The sequence below is a fragment of the Diadema antillarum genome, unplaced genomic scaffold (genome assembly GCF_040938485.1).
Source record: "Diadema antillarum isolate AM-2024a unplaced genomic scaffold, OU_Dant_1.0 scf00000137, whole genome shotgun sequence".
Classification (NCBI taxonomy): Eukaryota; Metazoa; Echinodermata; class Echinoidea; order Diadematoida; family Diadematidae; genus Diadema; species Diadema antillarum.
The window spans coordinates 1,852,109-1,865,000 of record NW_027271026.1 but is presented as its reverse complement, the minus strand read 5'-3'; the positions used below and the strand labels follow the sequence as shown (position 1 = coordinate 1,865,000).

General features: G+C 38.7%; 1 protein-coding gene across 1 annotated transcript in view; it reads right to left on the bottom strand.

The window, feature by feature from the left end:
• LOC139721075 (quinone oxidoreductase-like protein 2 homolog) overlaps positions 1–12,892 on the bottom strand; it is a 63,450-nt gene that overhangs the window by 5,028 nt on the left and 45,530 nt on the right. Inside the window, exons 4-7 of the mRNA XM_071632404.1 lie at positions 11,649–11,717; positions 9,479–9,588; positions 4,307–4,388; positions 1–180 (exon numbers count right to left, since the gene is read on the bottom strand). The exon at positions 1–180 is cut by the window's left edge and continues 2 nt beyond it. Coding sequence (XP_071488505.1) covers positions 1–180; positions 4,307–4,388; positions 9,479–9,588; positions 11,649–11,717 — 441 coding nt within the window. The remainder of the gene's footprint in view (positions 181–4,306; positions 4,389–9,478; positions 9,589–11,648; positions 11,718–12,892) is intronic.

Genomic DNA, 12,892 nt, shown 5'->3' with positions numbered 1-12,892 from the left:
GCGGAGGCACTGCTTCCAAACATCTCCACCAACCACGTCCAGGATAACATTAGCCCCGTCCCCGCCGGTCAGCTCTTTGGTCCGATCCCTGATGCTCTCTGACGTGTAGTCGATGCAGTCTACCGCCCCCTTGGATCGAACGAGGTCACACTTCTCCTGTCCCCCAGCTGCTCCAATCACCTGTGTTTTATCCACAACATGATGTACAGCACGGGGTATTAGTCATACTGGCTCTAGCTTCTTGGGGCACATGTCTTCCAAAATGACTGAACCAACTCTCACACAGCATTCAAATCTGATGCATATTTCCACAACCGAAGTTACCCTATGACAACCCTTAAGATTGCCCAACCTAGCAATAACTAATGCATGCAGCATATATTCTAATGGATTTAGGCTAAAAAAAAATCCAATTGTATGAAACAGGTGCAAAATACTTGTTGGTTAGGGTGAAGATCATGGATGCCTATCAATACATCATGAAATTGACTTAATATTAACTCACTAATCTATTCAAATTGATGATTCCCACCCTATTAAAGCAGGCTTTCTAACACTACCACAGAGGTTGTCTAATCCCTTGCAGCATCTAATGGATATAATAACAAAATTGCATTACAGAATTTGAATTTTCAAAAGAAGTAAAAGAGATGTACAGTTTGGGACAGAATACTTCAGCCAGGAACATTCATTGATAATTGGAACACACTAAGAACACATTAATTCAAATGTGCCACTTCACGTGAGTCACATTCCTAGTATGCTGGTATTATTGAAATTGTCCTACTTTTGAGATGAAGAGCTATCAAGGAAACCTGTGAAAGTCAACTCCTTCACTGTATGTGAGGTATCAAGTGCTAATAGGTAAGTCAGTGAAGTTTCAAACATAAAACCTGGAACAAGATTTGCTGTTGTTGTGGAAACCCAATTTTCATGGAAGTATGCTTAGATGTTAGTACTTGCTTCAAAAGCATCCTGACCTAAAAAAAAAAAGCAGCTCTAAAAATAAAATTCATTTCAATGGATCTTGCTATCTAAATAGCCTAAGGATAAAGTACTCTCTACTTGACTGCACTGGGGGTCGGTGGAAGCAAATTTTACACAGTAATCACAGTACATGATTAAAAGATGAAAAATTCCATGACATTCACAGACAGTGTTTATTCAAATATTAGCAAATCCACAGCAAAATCTGATTGGTTATTACTCTCATTAAGTTGAGACTATGGCACATGTATTCAAAAACACTTCACAAATATCTAATTCTATCACATCTGAAGTATGCAATAAAAAATGTAAATTGAGAACATAATTTTCTCTCTTTGACAATCATTTTCATAATACTGAATTAAACGGTATATAACATGTTGCCATTTTTTTTTTTTTTTTGGGGGGGGGGAAGAAGGGGGAGGGAGGAAATCACTCAATGATTTCAGATGCAGATTAAAGAGGTTTCAGATTTCTGTCGCCACTGAATGATGATGATGATGACTCCTATTCATCTTGTATGTGCAATGTCTTATTCATATCATAACTCAAACAGGTGTTCCTAACCACCACATGATGTAAGTAAAGCCACCCTGTCATCCATTTTTTTTTTAAAACCCATTGTGGACAGGAACCTTGGGGCTGTTTCACCAAGCTATAAAATCAATCCTAAGTTCAAGTCAACAGATTTTAGGGACAATTTTGGGATCAAGTGGCCCACATCTCTACAAGCTTGTCTTTTATGTGGGCCTCTCTTTTCAAATAATACAATTATTTTGAACAAACAGTTTCATATACGTATGTTTATACATTGTTGTATTATTTTGAACAAACAGTTTTACATATGTATGTTTATACATTGTTGTATTATTTTGAACAAACAGTTTTATATATGTATGTTTATACATTGTTGTATTATTTTGAACAGTTTTATATATGTATGTTTATATATTGTTGTAATACATTGTTTGTTTCCCTTGAAATTATATCGAAATCAAAAATGTGATATTAGAAATAAAATTTGATTTGAAATTGAATTTGAATTTAATAGTCCTCAGAAGTTACACATAGGAACCGTTTCACTATAAAGTCATTTGGAAACGATATCTAGTGTCCACCTTGCCACATCCTAGAATACATCTTGAATACCTATGTATTCTTCCCAACTTGATCAGATCTGAATTATTTACAACTGTCGGTTCATTGTTCGGTTCCAAATAGTTCCTTTGAAAGGGAAGCAAGATCGAAATGTACCAAATTCTAAAAATTGTAATGTCTTGGGAGCAAAGGGTTAAAGGGATGGTACAGTATTGGTGGATCTGAGGATTTGGCTTTTAACATTTTGTGAGATACCGAGAAACCACTTATGAAATGGTACAGAGCATGCCATTCTAAGAGGAATTCAAAGTTTATTTGATGAAAATCGGTTTTGGAATGGTTGAGACATCCAAAAACAAAGTAAAACAAAGCGATTGTCACAAAATGTGGGTCCCACATTTTATTAGTATTGCTCTGTTTTGGGTATGTCAGTTATTTCATAACCACTTTTCATCAAATAAATGTTGAATTCCCCCTGGAATTACATGCTCTTTCATATTTCATAAGAGGTTCCTCATTATCTCACCCAAAAATGTTAAAAACCTGAAGTTAGGTCTCAACCAAAACTATACAAGCCCTTTAATGTCCATTCCCTTTGGATGGAATCCTATAACTGATGTGGGAGAATACATGTCTGTGCATGATTTCCTTCATTTCTATCTGGCATGCGAATAAAGTTACAGAGGAATCCTGAAACTAGGAGAGGCCCTTTGGGAACACATAGATGTCAATTGAGTCAAAATCATTCTGAAATGCTTTCAATCCGCAAAACTTTTGTGGTAATGAATCTCCCTTCCTTGCTGAAAGGAGCACGAAACATGTAAAAAAAAGAGATGTCAAATAGAAGTACCTAAACACCAGTGGTGCATTAGTAAATGTCTCACTGAAAACATTTTGCCAGAGATTATTATTTAACAGTTACATATGGATGAATAATAGTCAGGGGTAGGCAACAAATCCTCAAATAGACTAAAAAGGCATAACAAAATTTCTGATCTGTTGTCAATTCAATTAATGTCATACAGTCATAAATCAAAAATCTTTATATGCTTCCGTGCTGAGAGATCACTTTCATTACATTGGGCTGCTGCAGAATGGAATCTCCCCTTTATCTTCTTCCTGCCTTACCCCCGTAAACTCTTAAAACGGTCACATCGGGTCTATGCCATAAATTCATGAGCAGTAATGTTCGTAATGCTTTGCTAATGCAGGATGGCAATGGGTTGCTTTCATATTTTATGGTACTTGATGAGCTGGCTCAGTCAGTGATGTGTATGCCTACAAGCAAAAGGTGTCTGATTCAATTCACAGCGAAACCATCCGGGTTGATGTAGTCTCTTAGCCGACCATTCAGGGGTGGCATTCTGAAAATCTTCCTCAGTTTCTTCCTAAGTTTCTTCCTAAGTCAGAAAGTTAGGAAGTGCCTAGGAAAGACAGAATTTGTATTCTGAAATTTCTTCCTAGGAACTTCTTAATGCAAATTAGGCCATCCTTATCCCCTTCAACTGTTGTTTTTTAAGCCAATATGAAATGCCGTATCATAAGGAACCAATCAATGACAATCGCACATTATTATGACGTAGAGCTAAATATACGCGTGCACAGCATGCCATGCACATTTTGCGCATACAAAATACATATTGCATGCAGTGAACGACAAGCACCTATCACGATGTTTTGCAGCTTGCTATATCTTAACAACGTCTTGGGACAGGAATGGGGCTTTCCTAATACCAACTTCTTCCCCAGTCAGAAAGTTGCATACGTGTATCTTCCTAGGATTCATCATCATTTGCATATTTTCCTAAGTTTCTTCCTAAGTTTAGGAAAAGAAATTAGGAGGGAACTTAGGAAGAAATTTAGGAAGATTTTCAGAATACCACTCAGGAAAAAATCCTGACTTAGGAAAAACTTTCTTCCTCGGAAGGACTTCAGAATACCAACCCAGGACTCTCTCCACGGGATAGAAAAGGAAATGGAGGCAGAAGAGGAGGAGGAGAAAGAGATAGAGGAGTTGGAGGAAGAAACAAGAGAAGAAGTAGAAAAGAAGAAGTGAAATGAGGAGGAATAGGAGAACAAAGGAAAAGGAGGAGGGATAGGAGAAAGAAGAAGAGAAGAATGAGAAAAGAAGGAAGAAGAAGTGAAATGAGGAGGAATAGGAGAACGGAAGAAGAGGGGCGAGGAAAGGAGGAAGAAGAAAAAAAGAGAATTAAATATCCACCTTTGCACCGAGAGCATTTGTGCCCAGCTCCACAGCAGCCAGTCCCACGCCCCCTGCAGCAGCTGTCACCAGCAAACTCTCACTGTGGACAGAAGAGACAAAGAACAAAAGAAACAAAAGAAACAAAATGCAACAAAGTGGTGAGCTCCTAGGTCAGATGGAAAGGACATTTTGAGAATTTTTGCCAGTTTCCCATGAGAACAAAGAATCAGTCTAATATCTAGTGGATGTCACAGCAGTGACTCGTATAGTGATTGAGCTACGTATTACATATTGTATGTGTATGGGGATGCCAACCTTGTAAACAGCATTACTGTATTATGAGGGCTGAAAAGGCAAATTCTTTTAGGGGGGACAGTATATTTATCTTTTCTGCAATAGACATGTGTAGTAATACAATCTGGGAAATAAACAACATTTTCCATTAAACCTGCATTTTGGGGGCAAAACAAATAAACATACAAACAAACTGCAAAACAGTAACAGTTGGCATATCAGTGTGAAGCATTGTCATATTTGAAATATCTCTTAAAGGGGCTGTACAGTACTGGTTGAGGTGGGGATTCATGTTGTTTACATTCCTAAGTGAGATAACGAGAAACCTCTTACGAAATATGGAAGAGCATGTAATTTTAAGAAGGATTCAACGTTTATTTGATGAAAATTGGTTTTCAAACGGCTGAGATATCCAAAAAAGTGATAACAATAAAAGACTACATGCCACAACTTTATTAGGATCTCTTTGTTTCACCTTGTTTATGGATATCTCGGCCACTTCAAAACCGATTTTCGTCAAATAAACTTTTGATACCCCTTAGAATTGCTTGCTCTTTGACATCTCATAGAGTGGTTTCTGAACATCTCGCAAAATGTTAAAAGCTAAATCCTCACTGCAACCAGAACTGTACACACCCTTTAAACTTAAAGATGACTTTTTTCCTTGATTCATAGTTAATCATTTTTCATCTCCACAATTAAGAGATGACATTCAGAGCATATCAGCTCCAAAGATGTTATTTTTCATTCAATGAAAGTGACACATTCCAAGTACTGGAAAAAAATGATAAACATTTAATTTTTTTTTCTTGGGTTCTCCAACAAGTAGTGTGTTGCAATAGCACATGCAATATATGATCACAGCTAATACAAAAAAAACAAACAAACAAACAAACAAACAAAAAACTGAGTAATTCGGTGCTTATTTACATTGATATATGGCAATTTGTCAATCAGTTGCAATAGTAAAAACTTGACGCAATGATTTCACTAATTTTGATAATCACTGTATGATGTCATAGATGTTGCAGACCAGTGCTGATATCATACATAGCACAGCAGCGACCTGTAGAGGGCTAAGTGTGTCTCTAACATGAAGAGTGAGCGCTCTGAATGGAATGTGCAAATTGGCAACACTCTTACATCTGCTTGCACTACTACCTCTTTAGGCGTCTATATGCTTTGCACCTGCTTCTTGCAAACTTTGTTTTTTGTTTCTTGCTTTATTTCCACTTGATTAACAGATAACAATGGGAATATGAAGGAAATCATTGGATGTAATCCAATGCAATCTCATCTAAGGCAGTCTTGTGCACAATGACATATACATGTGCCTCTATAGAAGGTTTGTTGAACAAATTGGGGAATCTCTGCCCAGACATGACTTCACATTAGTTCTTTAAATAACTGGCAATCAAAGAAATAATGCTTGTGGTAAAGCCCCTTTGACATCAACATCATTGCTGTACTACAAGGAGGAGATTTAATTGAGCAAATGAGAGTAAATTGGTGTAAACTGGAGCAAATCATGCATGATTGGTCATAGTCTTGGAGTGAACTTCAGTTTGTCTCGGACAGTGATGAGAACACACAATTTTTGACGCAACTCCCCAGGGGTCACTTTAGAGCATTTCACCAGCTGCAATCCCAAAACACCACAAATTCACAATTCCTGAATTCTAGATCACTTTCTCCTCATGGGAGAAGGAAACGTGCGAATGATGTAAGAGCACGCACAGCAAATTTAAAACAGAAAAATAATAGTAATAAACAAATAAAAAAAGATAAATGATTCACAACAAAGTAATGAATGAGTCACTACTTCTTGCTGGGAAGAGGAAATTCATTTTGTCAAACTTCCACTGAAGAGGAGTAAAAACACAGGTACTACGAGGTATCATAGTGCTATAGTCACTGATTTCTCTTTTTTAATACTTAATTTGAACACTGCACTTTTCACACGGCAGTTGGCTCAAGTTCAAACTCACATCAAAATGATTTTTTGATAGACATTAGTTTCTAAATTCATCTCCTTCTTAAATGAGTAAGACTACAAAATTATTAAAAAGAAAAGAAAATGAAAATCATCATTAATAAAGACGAAAAGCTCAAAACAATTACATATTTCTACAGCTGGAAATGGTGATATATTCTTGATCTTACAACTGAGTGCTGATGGCATTTATTCATTATGCATCAGAGGGTGTGGTGGATATTAAGAACTTTGGGACAGGAAGGATCATTGTTCAATATTGAAAATTATCATATGAGAGGGAAAATTATACTTCATTTGAAAATCAATCTTGACCAGTTTCAAAATGGTAACAACTACCGGTAATTTTCTGTTTGATCACCCAGAACACACACACACATAAACACACATGCAGACCCTTAATTTATTTACAGTGACATTAAGGTTCTAGCTTTTCGTTGACATGAAGGCAAATAAGCACAGGTCTAATAATTGGACATATTTTAAAGTGAACATTAACAATTGTACATATTCTAAAGTGAACATTAATCAGATTACTTTTCTACTTTTGTGGAGGCCTCAAAATCTCCTAGAGTCAAGAGTTAATAATGTTTGAGGAAACAAAAACAAACAAAACACTAGTAAACCTGAACTTTACATAAGGGGGTCAATAACACTGATGTCATTTTTTTTCACCAGAGCCTTTTTGACATTAGGCCAAAATGGAATAATGACTAGATAGAGCATATAACTGATAATATAAAGCAAATTTACTATGCCAGAATAATTAAAACCTTCCTTCCCTTTAATCACTCTTAGTTAACTTTCTTCTCCATGTCACTATATCATCCTCTCTTATGACCCTATGACCCTCCTTTAACCCACTGAGGACGAGTCCCATGTATACTCGGGCAGGCGTCTATGGGAAGTGTGGGATATAGCAAAATCAGTCCGTCCTCAATGGGTTAATTGATCTTCTACATTTCCCCCTCTCTCCAATTATCTCTCTCCACCCTTTTCCTGCCCCACCCCTGTTGCTAAATTCCAACCTTCTCTCCCTTTCAATCCCCACTGATAATATCTACCCTTTATATCTACCCTTATCTATTCCTTTACCCTCCCAATTCATATCACTAAATTCCCCTCCCCTCCTCCCCTTTAAACCTCCGAATCCCTATGCCTACATACAACTCTCGTCTCCCCATGTAACTGCACTCTACTCACTCTCCACCCCTCCCTCATTCTAACCTTTATGAACTTAAATTGGCAAAAGGAATGGTAAATGCCCCTGTGTGTCAGTCTCGAACTCTCTCCCAGTAATCGCCTTTAGTTCACACTGTATTAAAATGCTCTAATATCCAGCATAGAAAAGAACTGGATTGAATTGAATTGAATTGAACTAAATTCATTTAGAAAGATAGTGAATGTCTTGAAGAAGGAAATCAACACTTCACAAAATGGTAATTTGTCAATTCTTTTATCAAATTCCCCCCCAAAATCAATCTTGTCTGTTTTCAATTTGTAAAAAAAAAGTGCATGCGTATGTCGTAATTTTTTTCAATGACCCTGAAGATGAGCTGTCTTGGCTGACATCCATCCGAGGTAATGAAGGAAGCTTCGAGAGTAATGGGTGAGGTGGGACAGGGCGGAAGGATGGTCCAAAATCATTTCAGTAGAAATACATCTCAAGTGCTTGTTTGAGGAGCCAAAATCCGAGAGGCTACATAATTATGACTAATTTTTCTGAGAGGATTGGGGGGGGGGGGGGGGGGGGAGGGGGAGGGGGAAGAGGGGGCTAAGCTCATGTTTGGAACAGTCTCACATCAACAGCTGCATAGAGCTTGCGTGCAACGTAACAAATGGGGCGGCCGATCCTAAATCAAACTGTCATCGTGGTAAGAGTGGGCATAATAAATTACTTCCTGTCAAACGAATTACGGGGGAAAAAAAAGAAACAGATAGAAGAAGTTCCTTCTCCACAGATGGGAAAGACATCAGATCAAATGCAATGATAGACAGAAGGGATAAAAGGAGGATACCAAAGAGGAATCTGTCCTTGGCAAAGCCTTTGTTTGTGTCCCGTGCTCCCATGTGAACAGTAATCGTTTGGCTGGTCGACCGTTGCTCTTCACACACGGGACGTAAGCAGGGCGCCTCTTAGGGTTTTCCTGGCAGAGCCCATGACAGATTAAGCCAAGGTCTTTATAAACTGGAAGGGTTGGAGGGAGTTATCACCCTATTTATGAGTTTTCTTCACCAAGGAAACTGTATAATGCTCAGTTTCCAACACAGGTTACAGCAGTACTCACATATGAGCCCAAGTCCAAGTGAGCATTCACATTATGGTTTTTGAGGAGAAATTTCCACAGCGCAGGACTTTCCTGCATCGCAAGTACTAATGTGACTGCAGGGCTGGTTACAATACTATGGCTTCACAGCAAATCCTATTCTTTCATTGAAAATGCCATTCAAACAAGTGGTGTGAAAATTTGAAAATGTGCATTGTTGGATGAAAATAGATGCAGTTTCACATATTCGTCACTGCTTTGCACCCAAAATAGTTCCAATTCTGTCTCTAATCGTTTAATTGCAGAATGAAAAAAACAAACAAACAATTCAGTGCTTTATTTGTTGTGTGATGAGAGACCCAAAGATTCTAATAATATACAATATTTCATTCTATTAGTCTAAGCACCATGGTAATAAAGAGAACAATTCAGCATTACTCATTTGTGCACAAAAGAATGGTGGAAAACATGGCTTGCTAAATTGTTTAGAAAGTCACACTCACCAATCTGTAAACTACATGTATTGTCTATCATAGTCAATGGGTAGTGCACACACTTTTAATTAGACGCTGCCAATTTGCTGCATGAAAGACAGACAATTGGCGTGAGTCAGCCACCACCTCATTCCTACCTTACCCAGCCTGAAGGGCCGCCTTTCTGGTCAGAGCTAGCCATGCCGTCCCGTAGTTACAAGGGATGGATGCTGCTTCGGGAAAACTCAGCGAACTTGGTATGCGCCAGACTTCCTGGCAGATTGAGAAAGAGGAGGAGAGAGAAAAAGAAAGTGAAAGGTTTTATCAGATAATAGCTAAGAAGGATGAAATTCCCCCTAAGAAATTCACGACAGGGAAACATGATGATCTGACTCTTCTTGCAGCTTATATCCTCTTCATCCATTTAATACAGAAATGGCAGCTGAGTGAGAAATGTATGTCTCATATTTGCAGCAAAGCACATACAGCTGAGAAACTGAACACACAATTTGTTCACTTGATTTTCCATTGTTGATTAAATTGGATTTGTGTGCACTAACTTTCACTGTTTTGATGCTTTCAATGGTTTTGATGACAAAGCAATTTCTTGATAGCAATCCTCAAAATTTTGTAGGAAATGAGTGACCGCAGCGATGCACACATACACTTCATCTCACGGTGGAAAATCCAGAATGAGAGAATTGCTGAGAAATTATTTCATGGTCTAAACCTTGAGGCACATATCTCTTATGGCATCAGCCTTCACTCTAATTGTTAATATTTAAAAATGACAGCTTTGCTATCATGGTAGTGGTGTTCCAACACTAAACACATGGGCCATCTAACACCATATGTGCATCTAAATATTGATGAAGTGACTGCGCGATAGATATTGATCAAAAGATATTTGCGGCAAATCAAACTGTTGTTAAATTCTTCATGTGCCAAAAGCACGCACAAGGATGATTCACAGACCTGCAGAGGAGACCTTACCCCTCTTCCAACACGGAAACGATCACTCAACTTTCAGAACAGGGACAAGGGGCGGGCATGCTGCAAAATTTCGTAAGAGTGCACGATGTCGGCATCAATATCGATTACAAAGTACTGTGTTTGACATGGCGAACCATCACTGACTGCCGGGATCTGATAATGTCAAACAAAGTCGCGAGAGTTTCTAGTGCCAACTAAACGTGAAGACTTTGACAGCTCTGCGTAAACCCGATTGGCTCTGCAAGCACCTTTTTTTTTTGGGGGGGGGGGGGCCAACAGAAGTGACAACATGCTAACTGATTGGTTTCCGTTTCATGTCATCTGGAACTACAAGCCAAAAACAATGGCATCCCAAAAGAGAGAGAGAGATTCGTGGAAATTCCCTCACATAAAAAAAAAGCATGTTATTTTCAAAATGACATCACAGCTATCAAATTCATGGTGTAGTGAGACCTTTTTGCAGGGTATAGGGACAACCATAGAACATCCACTGCATTTCCATGTTGCAGTCTGTCCCATGCTCTCATTGCACTCAGTAAAATAAGAAATAACATATTTTCAGAAATAAGTCATTCTGTGTGCCAGTAAATATACATTACTTTGCTGTGAGGAAATTTGTGCACTCCCCCCCCCCCCAAAAAAAGGAAAATAATACCACATGCATGCTTTTAATGATACCAACAAGATAAATTTTTCTTCCACGAATTAATGGACCAATGATTTCACAGAGATTGGCCAATGTGAAAAATTACCTGACCTTGTCACTGTCTCTTAATTTACAGTATACAAATAATGACTACTAGTTTGTATGAGGGGCACAGTTAAAATTATGGGCCCAAGGTGATGTGAAAACCGTAACTATGCCCGAAGCGAAGCTGAGGGCATGGTTATGGTTTTCACATCACCGAGGGCCTACATAATTTTAACTGTACCCGAATATCAAGCAGTCATTATTTGTTTTATATACCGAAAATATAGATTCTAGACGCTTTTACAGCACTCGTAATCAATGCTGATCGACAGCGTGGCGGTCGTATCATTGGTGCGTACAGTGATGTATACAGTGTACGTTAAACGTGTACTACGGGGTTGCGATTGTCTCCAAACCAGTCCGCTAGTCTCTTTTACAGCACGCTGATTGAATGCGCGGCGGTCGTATCATTGGTGCGTATATATGAGCGATCTACGTGTACGGGGTCCCGACTGTCTCTAAAACCTATTTACTAACTGTGCCCGGGCCCCGGTCACAGTAACTCAAAAATAGGGCACAGTTATTTTCATGACTCTCCTTTTAACCAATCAGATGAGAGGATTCTAGAAATGAGGTATATAATACTTACTGCTTCACTGGTGATGAGTTCTTCCGCCATACATCCAGCCTTTGATGACATTGCCACAACACGGTCACCCTAGGGAGAAATGAAAATTTTTTTCCCCTTTACTGACAAATGCACATTCAATCTTGTTGAAAACCCATAATGCTTTTTAGCACACACACACACAAAAATTACTCACATGAAAATAACCACTTTTACAGTATCTCACAGAAAGGATATTGGTCTTCTATATTAGTCTTCAGGAGAGGAGTGTTCCATATACATAGTACATTAACAAGGTGTTCAAAATTTTCACACAACTGGTGGTACTGGTGTAAAACAAGACCTAAGTGAGACCACACTCTGAAAATTTATCTCCTAGAACGTGTTGATGAGAGCTAAGATGCTCAAAGTCATCTATGCAAATTGGTGTGAACATATGGTCACAAGTAGGTCAACCAACGAACAGAATGAAAAAATATGCATTCGGCAATTGTTGTATATCTAAAATAAGGGCTCTGTGATATATAAAAAAATAAAAGGTAATTGTATTTTAGAAATTTTGCGCAATCTTGGCAGGGCCCAAATTCTTTTCACAGCTACTGACGAGAAATGAACGACTTCAACCCATGGACTGTGGGACCCCAGACAGCCCTGTACAACGTATGCAGGGATTTTCGGAGCCTGGTAGGGAATGGGTTAGCATCTCATCTCCCCAGATCATGGAGCATTCAGTCTAATCATGAGCAGTGTCAGATATTGAGATAAGTACGTAGCCATGCGTGAAAGTTCTTTGCCCTGGAAGCCCTGCTGGGCCACACTCAGGAAGGGTGGAGACAAACTACAGAGTTGTTTATTCTCCCCTCACTCGGAGGAGCATTACACACCCTTTTTACAACGTACCCCCCTAGACATCCCTTCAATCTTCAATGCATAATATTCCCCGTGAGTCCTTCAGGCACGTGACACGATCAAACAGATCTGATTCACAGGTCTGGTACGATCAAGGTTGAATTTGTCCTTTCATCTCACTTTTTCCAAGTGCCCAGAGTATATCTATTTTTTTTTCTTCAATCTTCTTTTGCACAATCCTGGTGTGTAAAAATGAAAATCATGAAGGTTTCTCAGCTGAGTTCAGGTCCCCCCACAAATTAGCGATCCCCCACGCAGACAAGTCTGTTAATACCAGCTGTCATCCACAGAAATTATCAGTGAACACCCTTGGAAGAGTACTTTTTGAGGGAGTTTGAGGGTGTTTGGGGGAGTTT